This window comes from Hyposmocoma kahamanoa, unplaced genomic scaffold (assembly GCF_003589595.1).
Source record: "Hyposmocoma kahamanoa isolate Upper Pololo Valley unplaced genomic scaffold, ASM358959v1 93, whole genome shotgun sequence".
NCBI lineage: Eukaryota > Metazoa > Arthropoda > Insecta > Lepidoptera > Cosmopterigidae > Hyposmocoma > Hyposmocoma kahamanoa.
In genome coordinates, this window is record NW_020654810.1 from 7,844,080 (window position 1) to 7,858,879 (window position 14,800).

The 14,800-nt window shown below is 34.6% G+C and overlaps 1 protein-coding gene across 1 annotated transcript; it reads right to left on the bottom strand.

The window, feature by feature from the left end:
• Nucleotides 1-517: 517 nt before the first annotated feature.
• Nucleotides 518-14,794, bottom strand: LOC113237205 (E3 ubiquitin-protein ligase Bre1). Its single transcript, XM_026473544.1, has 11 exons — nt 14,705-14,794; nt 13,171-13,428; nt 12,871-12,975; nt 12,657-12,796; nt 12,244-12,397; nt 11,747-11,896; nt 10,806-10,997; nt 7,057-7,249; nt 4,962-5,056; nt 4,055-4,186; nt 518-2,938 (listed from the first exon to the last, which is right to left on the bottom strand). The coding sequence occupies exons 1-11, from the start codon at nt 14,789-14,791 to the stop codon at nt 2,786-2,788; spliced, it is 1,659 nt and encodes a 552-aa protein (XP_026329329.1). The 5' UTR covers nt 14,792-14,794; the 3' UTR covers nt 518-2,785.
• Between the last annotated feature and the right edge of the window lie 6 nt (nt 14,795-14,800).

A 14,800-nucleotide genomic window follows, 5' to 3' on the forward strand; every position in this document is an offset into this window, starting at 1 on the left:
ATGTAAGTGATTCTAATAACTAGCACATTAAATTTATTATTAATTATTATTTATAGACTTCGTGGTTATTCAATAAATTATTACTTATTTTCTCAGGTTTCTAACCACGTATGACGTACGGAAAAGCTATGAGATCGGAAATAATTTTTATTGTCCATTTCACATAGGATGGGTAATGTGACTTTACATATTTTTAAGTTACATGCATACTATTTTTAATTACTCTCATCACCAGGTTACAAAAATAAATAGTAAATTTGTTATAATATACCAAAAACAAACAATATATTTGTTTCAATTGTAATTTTAAGAAAAAATTACAATATATAAGGTAGACAGTAACTGGAATGATAAAGCTACTTGATGCGTAAACCGGAATATTTATCCATATAGATTTACTCCATGGAATCGGCTGTTTTGTCGACATTAGCTATTGTTGATTTTTTATTTGTTGTGTAGTTGTTTAATAACTTAATAACATAATAATTGTACCCTTTTATTTTATTTATTAATTATGCTTAAACTATATAGTCTTTAAATCGATTCTCTCTTCGTTATAAACCGTCTCACTAAGAAGATATTTAAATAGATTTTTTCCATTCGACTTTACATCACTACATCTCTAGAAACTTCAAATCTCAAACGTCACCTATGGTGATTCACTCTGGACCTTTTGGTGGGAAAAGCGTCGTTTTTTATTTTGACTTTCAATTATTTTGTGAAATCTAGTTTAAAGTGGAATAGGTCAGTGCTATTGTGCCTTAATCGAAGATTAAAACGCGAAATTATACGAATCTCGAACTAAAACACCCGTACCGGCCCGTTTTAAGGAATCCCGAGTCAATCCAAGCACGCCGCCTCAAATTGCCTATCCTCTTTGTGGCGGCCATATTTACAGAAACATAATTAAACGAAGACATAGCTCAAAGAACTTGTATCGAAGCTAAAATTATTAATAATAAAAAATACGTCACCTATATCAATTTCCTCCTAACGTTAGTCCATTCTCCCTTTGTGCATGTCCTGTGTAATTTTATTTAAAAATAAAAGTTTGTTTCTGTAATAGTCTGTAGGTTCTCTGTCGTTGTATTTTCTCCTCTCCGTGAATTCTATTGAAATTCATCGGTCACTTTAAGTTTCTCAACTCGACATTGGCGAAATCACCGATTCGAAGTAATCGAAGATTTCTTGATGGGGCCATAACATTTAAAATAAGAAGTCCTATGTGAATTGGACTATAAATAGGTCTTATAAATACAAGAGTAAATTCTTGTGTACACAACATTCACTCTAGTCTTCGAGAAAATCGTTATTAAAATCTCATTCTTTATTGCGGTTCTATTAGTAAAAAAAATCTAGTAGTAGTAGTAGTAACAAATTTGCAACTTTTCGTATGGAATAAAAAAATTCAATGATAATATTTACATATAAACTAGTTTTTATTTCGGAGTACATGAAAGGAGCCTCCTCCTCACACGACGTACCATTACTCTCCTTGCAAGTACCTTACATCGATTGAACCATTCTTTCACCACGATGGCAAGCCATATTATTATCGACTGTGAACTGGCAACCGGTACTATCTCAATTCTGACAATTTTACAGGATGAAGAAAATAATTGTTTGCATCATTTATATTTTGTTAGCATCTGGTTAGAAGTTAGTACAAATTGAATGAAGTCGAGTCTGACGCCAAAATTAAATGCATTTGAGATGGAATTTATTGCAACGCTGCGGAGTATGAAATAGTATAAAGTGGTATTAAGAAGTGAAATCTTTAAAAAATTGAGATAGTATCAGTTGCCAATTCAGAGTCGATATAGTACATGCATCGATACGTTAAGAAGAATATTGAGTTGATTAATCCTAGTAGGATAACCACGAAAGGCGCCCAGGCAACTGATATTAATATTCTCCCTTTCTGGCCCTTTTCTAATTATTTTTTTAAAGAATCGTCTCAATCATTTTCCTACATTTGTGGTGATGATAAGTATAGTTTATGTTATATTGTATACTTGTGTAATTTAAGTTATCCATAGAAAATGTATCGTGTTCTCTTGGTTTGAATTCAATTTAAGTCGCGGTTTGTACAATCTGTCAACAATTTAACCAGCCGTATGAAAGAAAGAAGTATCAAATCGTAAAGATGTGGAAAAATTTGTAATTATTCTATTATCAATATCTGTAATAAAAGGCGAATGGCGATTATACAATACGGTTTCTTTACAGCGCCTTCGTGTAGCGTATTTTGCTTTATTTGCTACATTTTTTTTACTAGAAGTGCCACCATTGCAAATTATCAGTACTACTTGGTACTTGGTACTTGGTGCAACGGGCTGGTATCCGCAACTCGACGACAAAGCGCCTATTTTGCGTGTGGATTATCAGTATATTGTATTTTTAGAAAAAGTCGCACTTCTTATAGTCTGCATCTTTACAAAGGAGCAAAGTGTGCAGAGTAGACCTTATACGTTTGTAATAAGTCCTATGTGAAATTTCTATGTAAATAATTTCTTATACAAACATACATAGTATTCTATATCGTTGGGGCGACAAGTTATTATTGAAACTTGAATATTATATTCCTTATTCATTTTTATTGGGTATGTAGAAACGAAATCATGGCTTACAGACCGTTCCTTTAAGTCTTGTATAAAGTAATGGCTTCAACATGTATTTTCCTTTTGAGTTTCTTAGCTTATTAGGTGTATAATGTCATAATTAATAGTAAATTAGTTAATTATACTTCCTTATTTATTCCTAATTAGTCCTACCTGTAGCATCTCTAAGTGGATAGATACAGTCGGTGGTAGTCGTTGGCACCGAACGCGGCGTTGCACTTGGGGCACTTGCGTTGTCGCGTCTCGTAGCGCGTGCGCAGGCAATCCCAACAGAACACGTGGAAACATTTTGTGAGTACCGCATCCTTTCTTTTCACCTATGAACAATATATAATGACCTTAAATAAAAAGGTTCCACATCAAAGTGCAGCTTTGGCTTCAAAACTTATACTTGGAAGTTGGAAGCCAGAGAAGATTTTGAATAGATAGAAATCATTATGGTTGTTAGGATTATGAATACAAAGATCAAACACACAAAGTTTTTTCTTTTCTTTTTTTGTCCAACCGGTGGGACATGATATCAGTAGTTCGAAATGACATTTTCCAGAAATAACGTTTGCTCGAATTTTCATAACATCGAAAGTAATTTTGAGTAGAAAATTTTTTTTCTTTTAAACCTAACTTAACCTAACCGAACGTAATCGTGTCTTTGTGATAAATATCCAACATATCCTGAAAGATCAACGGTTTCGTTATAATTCGGTTTTCGGTGTAATGAAAATTCGAACAAACGTTATTTCGGAAAAAAAATTCGAGTTTGTTGTAGGTTACTCTAACCATCTGAACCACGGGTCCAGTTACCGAGGCGTCGAAATTCTCCCATGTGTTTTTGTCATAGACTTTGGGCATTCGGCCCGCTAGTGACATCTAGTGAGAAGTTTTTGAATAACCTTCTCACCGCAGCCTTACAGGTATCACAACTGACGCAGATGTCGCTTTACGATTACATGTATATATTGAGACTTTTTGTGAAATAACTCCATTAGTTTTGTTACGATTATGTATTCAAAGATTGAACACATACAAAATTTTGTGCTTTTCGTCGACCACAAAAAAAACCTAAAAAAAGATAACAAAACGAATAGAGTTATTACACAAAAAATCTCTATATGTACATTATGCTTGTTTACAAGCCTCAGATTTAAATTTGCTGACTACAAAAAAGATAATAAATTATTTCATTATCGCCCTTATACTGGAAAAAACAATTATTTCATAAACAATTGACTTCGAACAAAATGCAATTGAATTTTCAACGACGAATATTTCTTACATATATCGTGATCAACCACATTAATCTCTAACAGATGAGTCCACATATGGTCCACATTATCATCAACCAATTTATACGTCCCAGTTTTACGAGGAGTTTCACATTTTCCGAGGGTTGTGAACCTTCGATTCGATTATTTGACAAGTCGAGGATCCATTACCTTGCATGATGGACAAGTGAGGGTCTCTTTGTACTCTCTGATCTCTTCTAGTAACACCTCGTCCATGCTACTACCGGCCTGCTCCATCTTCTTCATTCGCTCTGCCTTCCGACGGAGTATAGCCAATTCCTCCTGTCAATCACATAAGACTTAATATAGAATACATATTACAACGATATGTATACATGTTAATTGGAGAGTGCGTACGCAAGACCAGACGAAATGTACTGACACAGTTATTAGTGTACTGAGACAATAAACGATTTATTATTATTAATATTACAGTTTAACAAATAAGTTCAACAATGTATGAAGATAGCCGCAGAAAAACAACAACAAAATTTTGAATTTAATTCAAGAGTTTGAATAGAAATTGAAAAGGTGGCAAATAGATACATAAAGATTTATAGCGACTGCTGCTCACTACAACTGGTGTGTGCCATAAGAATAAAGTTCCGGGTTCGATTCCTGAAAAGATCAATTTGAGAAATAAACATTTCTACATCGGTTAAGGCCCTGTACTCTCGTTCTCCATACGACCGAAACAATTACTGTCAAATAAGTAATATTTGACGAAATTAAAAGAAGCATGATGCGAATGAAGCTTCATACTTGAAATTGTTTCTTCGAGTATTTCTAATTTCACAGCAATTGTTTCGAACGGATGTTGAACAGAGAACGAGAGTAGACGCCCTGGTTTGAATGTACCGTATAGTGTGAATTCAGTTACTCTAGTAGAGGGAATTCACTAGTTTGAGGCCACATAATTGGCGTGGTCATCTGGCAGATTATTATTATTATTTTCACGTACCCTTAGTCAAGTGCGGCGATCGTATCAGACAATATAAGCGTGAGTTCCATTGTTAGGATTACAATAAACTTCAAGAACAATAGTGAATCTACTTACGTGGAGTCTCTTTGTTTTATACGCTTCAGCTTCCAATGCACTCGTCTTCTCCGCTACAACTTGTTGCGCTTCTTTCATTTGTGCGTGATATTTCTCTGCAAAAATAATGTGTTTTCATTTTCATTATTATTCGGGGTGTACGAAAGGAGCCACTTTGCACGTACCAGTAGTTTAGTAGCAGTGGAGCTAGTGATGAAACAGACTCAGTCTTTTAAGGCTTTTTATAAACGACTAGACTCCATTTTTCAGGACTCGACTCTAAAATTAAGACTAGGGGTTCGAGTTTTTATTAATAAGACTCATTATCGTTATACTAAAACACTCAAAAGACTTTAACGACTTGAAAGACTTAAACGACTCGAGTTGTTTGCAAAGGACTTATATCAATTTTATGTCTTATTAAACCCGAAGTTTATAAATAAAAATGACGTAAGTAGTGTGTAGTAAATAATCACGTTTAATTACTTATAATAAAAATCGTAAAATAAATATCTTGTGGGTAGAAATAAAATCACGCACTACGGCTCATGACTTGCGACTCCCGAGGCTATGAGGCGCCAGTAGTTTTAGTCTTTTTAGTCATTGTAGTCCTATAAGTCTTTTAAGCTTCCCAGGATTAAAATACTGCGACGCGAATTAATCTTCAGTAGTGATGAAAGAGACTCAGTCTTTTAAGGCTTTTTAAAAAACCTCGACTAATTGTTAACGCCGGCGACTTAAACGACTTGAGGGTTAAAAGACTGAGTCACTTTCATCACTAATTGGAGCTCCTTGTGAAAGAGTTCGTTCAGGGTGGTACGGCCACTTTATCTATTACTGCCACCAAGCGGTAACGCGAGCATTACTACTGCGTTCCGGTTTTGAAAGGTATGGGTGCTGGTGAAATTACAGGTACATAGGACTTTTCAACTCATGTCTCCGGGTGACGGGCGCAGTGGCAGCCCCCCAGATGTTTGTGATTCCTAAAAGCTCTGAGTGGCACTGCAACTGTTATGGACAGGCGTGTAGCATGTGACATGCAAAATCAATGTCAGAATTAATAGTGTTTTTTACTTTAATTTCTAACTGCGTCAAAAATATTAAAAAGGTCTTTACAAACAACTTTACGGATTACGGCGCGCACAGCCGACGAATCGTTTGCCCAATGTTGTCAAGTGATAAATGGAAAACTCGGTAAGTTATTCACAATAACATTTAACACATTCTGAATAAAGCTTTATATATATAATATAATAATTATATATATAAGCTATTTTTTCTATTTTATTAAGTCATGTTAGCAGTGACCATGGAACTTGTAAAGGGCCCGAAACGTTGGTTTGTTTAAAAAAAATACGCAAGTAATAGACAAGCAGGGCAACTCCCGTCTGTTCGCCGCATCAACGATTACACTTGGCTCGGAGAGTAGAGTTGTAACATTATTATTTTACTGATAAAAAACTAAGGGTTTTTGTTTTTTATAATAACTAAGTGACGTGACTTACAAGTCGTGCGCAGTTGCAATACCACTCAGAGCTTTAAATCGCAAATATGTGAGGGGCACTGCCACTGCGCCCAACACCCTGAGACATAATTTGACAAGTCCGATGTGCCTGTAATTGAACCAGCACCCGTAGCCTTCAAAACCGGAACGCAGTAATGCTCATACTATGTTTGGCGGCAGAAATAGGTAAGGTAGCTTTTGCTTCCCTGGACGAACGCTTTCACAAGGAGCTCTGCTACTTAATGGTAATAAGGTGTTCATTGCATTATTCTCGTGTAATATTGAAATAACCTTTGTTAAATGCAGCAGGTACTTACTACTTACGTATTGATATTTTTATACCTGCATCGCGAATTGAAATCTCGATTTTGGGAGTATGTTTATGAAATAGAAATGAAATGCTGAATAAGTCTAAATTTAATATCAATCTTGTTCCACGTCCACAATTTGACGTCATTTTTTAAACACCGAGCGAACGCTTTAATTCTATAATGAATGTACGTGGGATGACTTATTTTGTTGTTTGGATTTTAATCCATTGCCCATTACTGGTTAGTTTATTTGTCTTATTATATTGTCTTATTGTGTCAATAACGATGTAGTGCTTCTTACCAAGATGTAGCTTTAAATCTGCCGCGGATTGCGCTGACTCGATGGCTTTCCGTTTGTGCATCTCCATGGCTTGCTGCCGGAGCAACAACTCTTTCTCCACCGCAGAGAGCGTCGCTTGTAACAGTCGCTCCTTTTCTTCTAGCCTTCGGGCGACTGCACCCATTGATTCGATTTGCTGGTCCCGAGTCAATACCTAAAAGAAAAAACAAAACATAATTAATAACTTATTTATTTCTAGAAACACATGTTGTGTATTGTGTATAGGGTTGGTAAATTTCCGAGAATATTTCCGAAAATGGAAATATTCTCGGAAACATTGCGAGAATGTTTCGCAAATGCGAAATTTACATAAAAAGTTATAAAGAAATATTTTGAAGTTAAGTTGATTGACACATTTTAATTCTTATTAATACCACAGAAATCCATTTTGGTGAAAATACTGCAAAATTTCTTAAATTTCCTTATATTTCATAGAAACTTTCCACGAAATATTTCAGAAACTTTTTGGAAATTTTTCAGAATTTCTTCATTATTTTATATTTTTATAGATAATTTTAATGTGGGGATCAAAATAATGCATAACAAAGGTGATTTAAAACTTTGTATTAAATAATTGAAATTGAATAATAAAAAAAAAATGCTATACAATAGGTATGTAAGAAGCTTGTCGCACTTTGTAGACCAATAAAGTTTTAAAATATAATCAACAATAACAATTTACAAAATAATCAACATATATTATAGTAAAATTATTCAGTGCTCAAACATCAACAATTATAATTAAAATAGGTACCTCAAGAACAAATAACAAAATCACAGATTGGTTCTTAATTATGAAAAATACTGGGATTAAAAAACTTAAGAATCAAAATAAAATATAAAACTTAATACTAATCTGTATGCAACTCATCACTGCTCCATGATGTCGTATCTGAACAGGAAGCTACTGATAATGTGTCCTCATTTCTATCATACATAAGGTTCTGTTAGCAAATCAATGTCAGCGTTCAGGTGGTCAATTGAGCATCGATCTGAAATCTTCGCTGTTTTATGTGGAGCGTTTAAAAGTCGCCAATTGTGTGAAACGTAACTTAGTTTTCCAGCCTTGTCTGTTGTTAATTTGTTGCGTTTAGTGGTGTGTATGTTCCCAAATGTTGAAAACGATCGTTCCACTGCTGCAGAAGTTGATGGTACGGTCAAAATTTTGTTGGTCATCTGGCCCAATTTTGTTTGCCCAAAGAAATTATTCCACCATTATTTTTAATATTATTTCTAAATCTGTCAAACAATATATTATCAGAACAAATAACGTTCTTAAATTTTTTAATTAAATAGGTTCATGAAAACGATTCCTGTGCCAAATTTAATACCCTAATTTCAACATATTAACTATTAATACATATACGGTATAAAAGTGGTAAAATCTAAGTGGATTACGAATATTTATTTCATTCATTCTTTTGATGAGTATGAAATTTCCAGGAAACTTTCCATGCAATTTATGGACATTTAAGAGAAGTTACGGAAATTTACTTATTTATTCCGATTTCTTCAAAAAAAGTATTTTGGTTTTACGACCATGATATAGAACTATAATTTTTCTTAAATGTTTCTTGAATATGCGATAGTAAAAATGCAAAGTAAATATGTAAATTTCCATAAATTTCGCGTTTTGAGAATGTTTCCGAAATATTTCAAGAAACATTCAGACTGGAAAGTTTCCAATTTAGGAAAGTTTCCGGCTGCCCATCACTAATTGTGTATGGTCGTAGTCAGCAGTGGGACTAACAATAATATTATTTATTTTAATATATAAATGTAATGTAAGAATAATGTGTAATAATAATTATAAAAACAATAAGTAATAAAACTATTTTTCCGGATTTAAATCGCGCATATTTGTTTTTTCAAACAAACCGACGTTTCGGGCCCTTTATAGGTCCCGTGGTCACGGTTGACTGAGGTGGTACAGTCTTCTTATAGTTACTATAATTATAGTGAAAAGATAGGGTGGTTTGCATTAATATTAGACAAAACTGGTTGTCGGTTTGTTTGAAAAAACAAATATACGCGATTTAAATCCGGAAAAATAGTTTCATTTCCTATGTGTAACAATCGCGAAAACCTAAGAACTCGAAATAAGTAATAATATAATTAATTATCTATATTAGCTAACTACGTCCAACCTTGAAATGCTTTTCAATTTCATCGCCTTATTTTCTCAAACTCTTATCTTAAAGAACAAGGTTACTGAAATGCAAAAACTGGATTTTACATACAAATTTTGCAGGTTGATTTCACATTACATTTCCTTCATATTTACACATTAGCTTTTACCTATTCTTAAAGTAATGCAACCAAATGAACACCCTTGATAAGAAATTTAAAATAAATAGAAGTTTTGCCATCTCCTAAATAATCACTCTTTAATAATAAATAATCAACTCGTAATTTGAGAAAGTAAGGCATCAATATCAGAAGGTTCAAAGCAGTGCTTGTTACTGGGATCACAAAAATTCAATTATCATATCTTCGTCGTCGTATTACTACCCAAAACATGCCTTTTTAGTCACCATCTAAATTCTTCCTAGGTATTTGGATTGGTAAGTCAAATTTGCACAACACAACATTTTATTTAAATATTTTATTGAATCGATATTCAATATTTTTTATGTGAAATTATTCCACTAGTTTGTTATAATTATTAATACACAGATCGAACACTCACACACGAACCAGGACCCAGATTCAGAATTCTTCGATATTTTAATTGAATCGTTCGATTGGAATTCTCGAGTCGAAGGGCGCTTCCGGACTATTTAGAACATTCCGAGTTAAACGTTCAATTCGGATTCAGGTACGGGGGTCTACTCTCGATCTCCGTCCGACATCCGTCCAAAACAATTACTGTCAAATAAGTACTGTTCGACAAAATTAAAAGACAAGTATCAAGTATGAAGCTTCATTCGCATCACGCGTCTTTTCATTTGGTCAAGTATTGCTTATTTGGCAGTAATTGTTTAGGACGGATGTCGGACGGAGATCGAGAGAAAACCCCACGATATCGTTCTCCAACAGCGTTTATGGAGTTAGTCGGTGAAATAGATTACAAAAAATATGAAATCCTTTTACATATATTTTTAAGAGTTTAAATGCCTAAATAGGATATAGGAATGCATTAGTCTCGCATTAAAATAAATTAATAAAATTTAACAAAATCCAGATTTTATTTAAAATAATAAATTTCCATATTACATTCTTGCTTTGTAAACAATAGGACGTTCGGTAACTTTCATTCGATAACTGTTCTGAATAACGTTTGTACATATGTACGTGTTTGCCTTTACCGATCGAGAAGTACTAGTAATCGTACGGGTGTGACGTCATTTCGGTACGGTTTTGAATACGACAGGTTGACGTTCGATTCGGTTATTGTGAATAAAAATGAAAATAAATCGTACGATATCTAAAAGAATCGGTCGACAATGGAGTTATCGTAAGGTTCTGAATCGACCTGCAGGTTCGTTCCGTGGCTTAGTTGGTATAGCGTCTGCCCCGGTATGCTAGAAGACGTCTGTTCGAATCCGGCCGGATCGAAGGATTTTTTTCTGAGTGTTCGATCTTTGTATTAATTAATACAACATTTTATTTTTTTTCACCTAAGTTCTATAACATTGAAATTTGGATGCTGATTAAAAATTAATCTATATATAGGCAGAAGTACCAGTCTACACAAATATTAATAATACCTGCTCTTGCAATAACTGTTTTTCTTCCCGTAGAAGTTTATGTAGGGAGTTGGCTTTAATCCGTTCAGACATCAACTTGAAGTTCGCATCGTCTTTTTCACGTAGCTGTTGTATGAGTCGAGAGTTTTGCTCTTGCATGTCTTCAAACGCTTGCCCTGTTACCTCCATCTCGTTAAGGAGGGCTTCCTCTTCCTAGAGACATGAAAACAATACTTAAATTTTTAAATAAAACCTAGTAGATTTTAACCAGCACAGGCTAAAAATACGAAAATGCTATGGGAGTATTTCGAGGTATTCTGAATAACCATTCTCCTACACTTTCAAAACGGGAGGTGTTATAGTTAGCACATCTATCTGGTTTTCATGTTTCAAGTGATTCTGAACAACAGTCATAACTAGATACCTTACTTTCTCAAATTCGTATCTCATAAAGAGTATTCAGATGGCAAATCTTTCCAATAATTTTAAATTTCTTATCAAGGGTGTTAATTTGTATGCATTACTTTAAGAATAGGTAAAAGCCAGTGTATGAATATGAAGGAAATGTGATGTGAAGTCAGCCTGCAAACCTTGTACACATATACAATCGATTTTATGCATTTTAGTAACTCTTTGCTTTAAGATAAGAGTTTGAGAAAGTAAGGCGACGATATGCTAATCTCCATACCACAGATCGTAGCTCTGAAAAAGGTAAAAATTCCGTCTCATATCTAGAGGGCGCTGATCAATAGTCTGAAAGTAGTTTATATTATGTAAACAGCCCTGGATATCAATGAATTCCTCTTTAATATGTAATTTCTTGTCAGTTTTTTGTCCTTGTAAGAGTATTCAAATATTGATCAGGAGCCAAAATTATTATGTATGTTAGTCTATAAGGTGTGTATTTGTGGGTCTTTGTAACCCGAGTATAAAAAAATAAATAAAAAATAAAAATTAAGTACCTGTGAACCAGCAAAAGGCCTGGAAAAGCCATGCAATGGATCGGCATTAGGGCGCGCTAGTTGTTTCTGAAGCTCGTATTTTTGCTCTTCAAGCTGTTTAATTTTTCGCAACGCGTCTTCATCTGCCAGCCGCCGTTCGCGCTTGCTTTCCTGCGGAATTATCGTATGTTTGTTCTACTAAAACTGACCCTTGTACGAATCCAACATAAAATCGATCGATTTTTTAACAGAATGTGTTCTGTCAGTTCTTCGTGTGTTTTGTGGAAGATACTGCAAGTAAAACTTTCATAAATTGGAAAAAGTCGTTTAACTTCGATACAATTAAATTAATATAACTGTAATACGTGATCCACCTCATCAAAAGTTTCTGAACCACTGAAAACGTCAACTCAAGATGTCGCAGTCTTTAAATCTTGATGGTACAGTTCATAATGAAGGCGAGACTTATTCTCCTACAACACCTATTGACATTTAACTCCTTCCGCTTCTTTAATTACCTGCGCCATTTTCGCCTTTTGACGATGGTCTTCAAGCTCTTGGCGGGCCTTTCGCTCAGCGGCCATCAGCTGTACTTTGTCGCGCTGCTCCTTGCTTACTCCCTTATACATGTCCAGAAGCAGCTTCAGTTCCTTCTGCTCGTTCACTGCTTTCCTGGAAATTTGAATTTGTAAAAAGTTACATACCAACCATAAAAAAATCATAAATCAGTTAACGCGAAGCAACTATGATAACTCGGGAATCGACACCGCAACTTGGCCAAATACTTATAGGAGTGCCCCGAGAGAAATACATTACAATTACAAACAAAAAACTGCTATCAGAATTTTTAAGAGGTATTTTCACATTTAATCAAATTTATAAATATAAATGCATGGTAATCGAAAACAATCGTATCAAAAAAACAAGTTACTTAAGCTGCTGCTTGAGGTCCTTGATGAGCTGGTCTTGCTCAGCGATCTTGGCGCGGTCGTGGTTCTTGTTAGCTGGCGGCTTGGTGTCGGGGCCGACCGCGCCAGCAGCCACGCAGCCAATGCTGCTGCCCTCCTCGCCCTGAGCACAGCACAGCACATGGGTTTACATTGGAACACATTATTCAAAGTGCCAACACTTATCATTGACACTACCTCAGGATCGGGCTCTTCTTTCTTGACGGTAAGCGGTTTCTCGTCCGTCTCTTCCTTCGTTGTTGCACCAGTACGTGCACCCAGGTCTTCCAACTCCTTACGAACCTACACAAAAATGAGATATCACTATTGACCGCGACAGTTAAAAGGTCATAATCATTCCACTCAACTAGTGTTTTTGTACTTTAGGCATCTAGTTCAATTCTGTCATCCATCCAATTTTGATCTCCACCTACAGATTTATACACATATGTACCACGATAGTAATTGAACAAAAAAAAGTAAAAATGTATTAATTACCTTATTTAACTCTTGACTAGTGTCCTTATACTTCCTTTTGTACCGATGTACTTCACCCTTCAATTGCTGATTGTGATTCTGAAGTGATGTTATCAAATGCCTCATCTCTCTGTTAATGGGTCCTGTTTGTTCATTAGCAGCTAGGTTCTGTTCAAATTCTATACGTAACATTTCATATTCTTTACGAAGTTGGCCTAGGACGTCTTCTAGTTGGATCATTTCAGCTCTTAAAGCCTTTTGTCTGGCTAATTCTTCGCTCTGAAATTAATTTGTAAAATCAGGAACATTAATCTATCGATATCATAATATAAATACTTTGTAGAGCCCTAACATATGTAAATAACAATATCAAATTATTTGTTAGCTCTATTGGATAGTAATTCAATGCACGTCTGGTAACTTTCAAGAACAAAGTGTCAGCTCCAACCCTTTGGCCAAGCATAGTAGAATGTGATGTATTATATTTTCTAGCATTCCCACTAGAGCAATTAGTAATGTTTAACTGCCTCCAGAAACGCATACTTCGTTTCAATCCATTACATGGGAAAAGTAAACAAATAGGTCCCTGACCTGACCATAGACAGTTTAATGATGGCCAATTGTACTGCCAACTACAAATAGATTAATTAATTGAATGAATTGATTTGTTTAATGAAATCAGTTGGAATAACAGTTCATTTTGAGATTTGGCTGCTGATTACTATCAAAAAATATGTGATTCGATACAGAGTAATGATATTTCATACATAGGATTAAAAAATTATAATCTGTACGGATTATAGTCAACTCCAGAACGGTAAAAGCATAGAAAAGAAGCAGAGCAACCAATCACATGAAAGAATCAGTGACGAATGTCCAGTCAACAGATAAACAAAATGGCGCACTTTGATGTCGGCCAGGGTACCAATTTAAAAATAAAAACATTAGTACAAGTAAAGTATACAATAGTTAGCTTTGGTTTAAAAAGTTCAAAATATGTGCCAAAGTTTAATTCATTAAATAGGTAAATCGCGACTGTTCGCGACTCAAAACAAGTAGCATGTTAAATCGTATGTTTGTGGCGCCTCTTACGGAAAGTCCTGATAAGTGTTTGATTTGGCGAGGGGTGAGCGAGATATTCGTTATTTCAATTGAAACAATATAAATATTGCTATTGGAGTTTGAGTGTAAAAATGTGTTAGCTTGCGAATAAATACGGTATACTTATACTATTATTGGTTACTACTACATTTTCGAATTAGGAATCGATCACAAAAACTAATTGAATGAACTGAATGATTTTTCCGTACAGCGCTGTGCTACCATAGACTATTCATACTTCTATATTTGAAAAATAACCTCACTTTTTTCGAGTGACATTTTTCAAATGAATATTGTTTGAATAAGTGATGAGATATAATCAAGTCGAAATCTTTAAAATATACGTGAAAGTGTTACTTCTTCCATTTATTGAGTGATTGTTTTAGAATTTTAACCAAACTAGTTTGTTTACAATGTAGTAAAACAGACTATACTATAGTACAATATAAAATACCTCCATCATTTCAATCTGCCTCATATGTAGGTTCTTAGCGTTTTGCAGCTGCAGTCGTGTTTCGTCAAGCGCTGTCTTCATTTGCATCGACTCATT

Bases quoted from the DNA above. Each gene is read 5' to 3' on its own strand.
- LOC113237205 (XM_026473544.1), bottom strand. From the start codon at position 14,791: ATGCAAATGAAGACAGCGCTTGACGAAACACGACTGCAGCTGCAAAAC. The intron at 7,250-10,805 runs GTATTATTAATA...TTTTTCTTTTAG, and splicing joins AACAGTTATTGCAAGAGCAG to GTATTGACTCGGGACCAGCA. The intron at 4,187-4,961 runs GTAAGTAGATTC...TGTGATTGACAG, and splicing joins ATAAAACAAAGAGACTCCAC to GAGGAATTGGCTATACTCCG.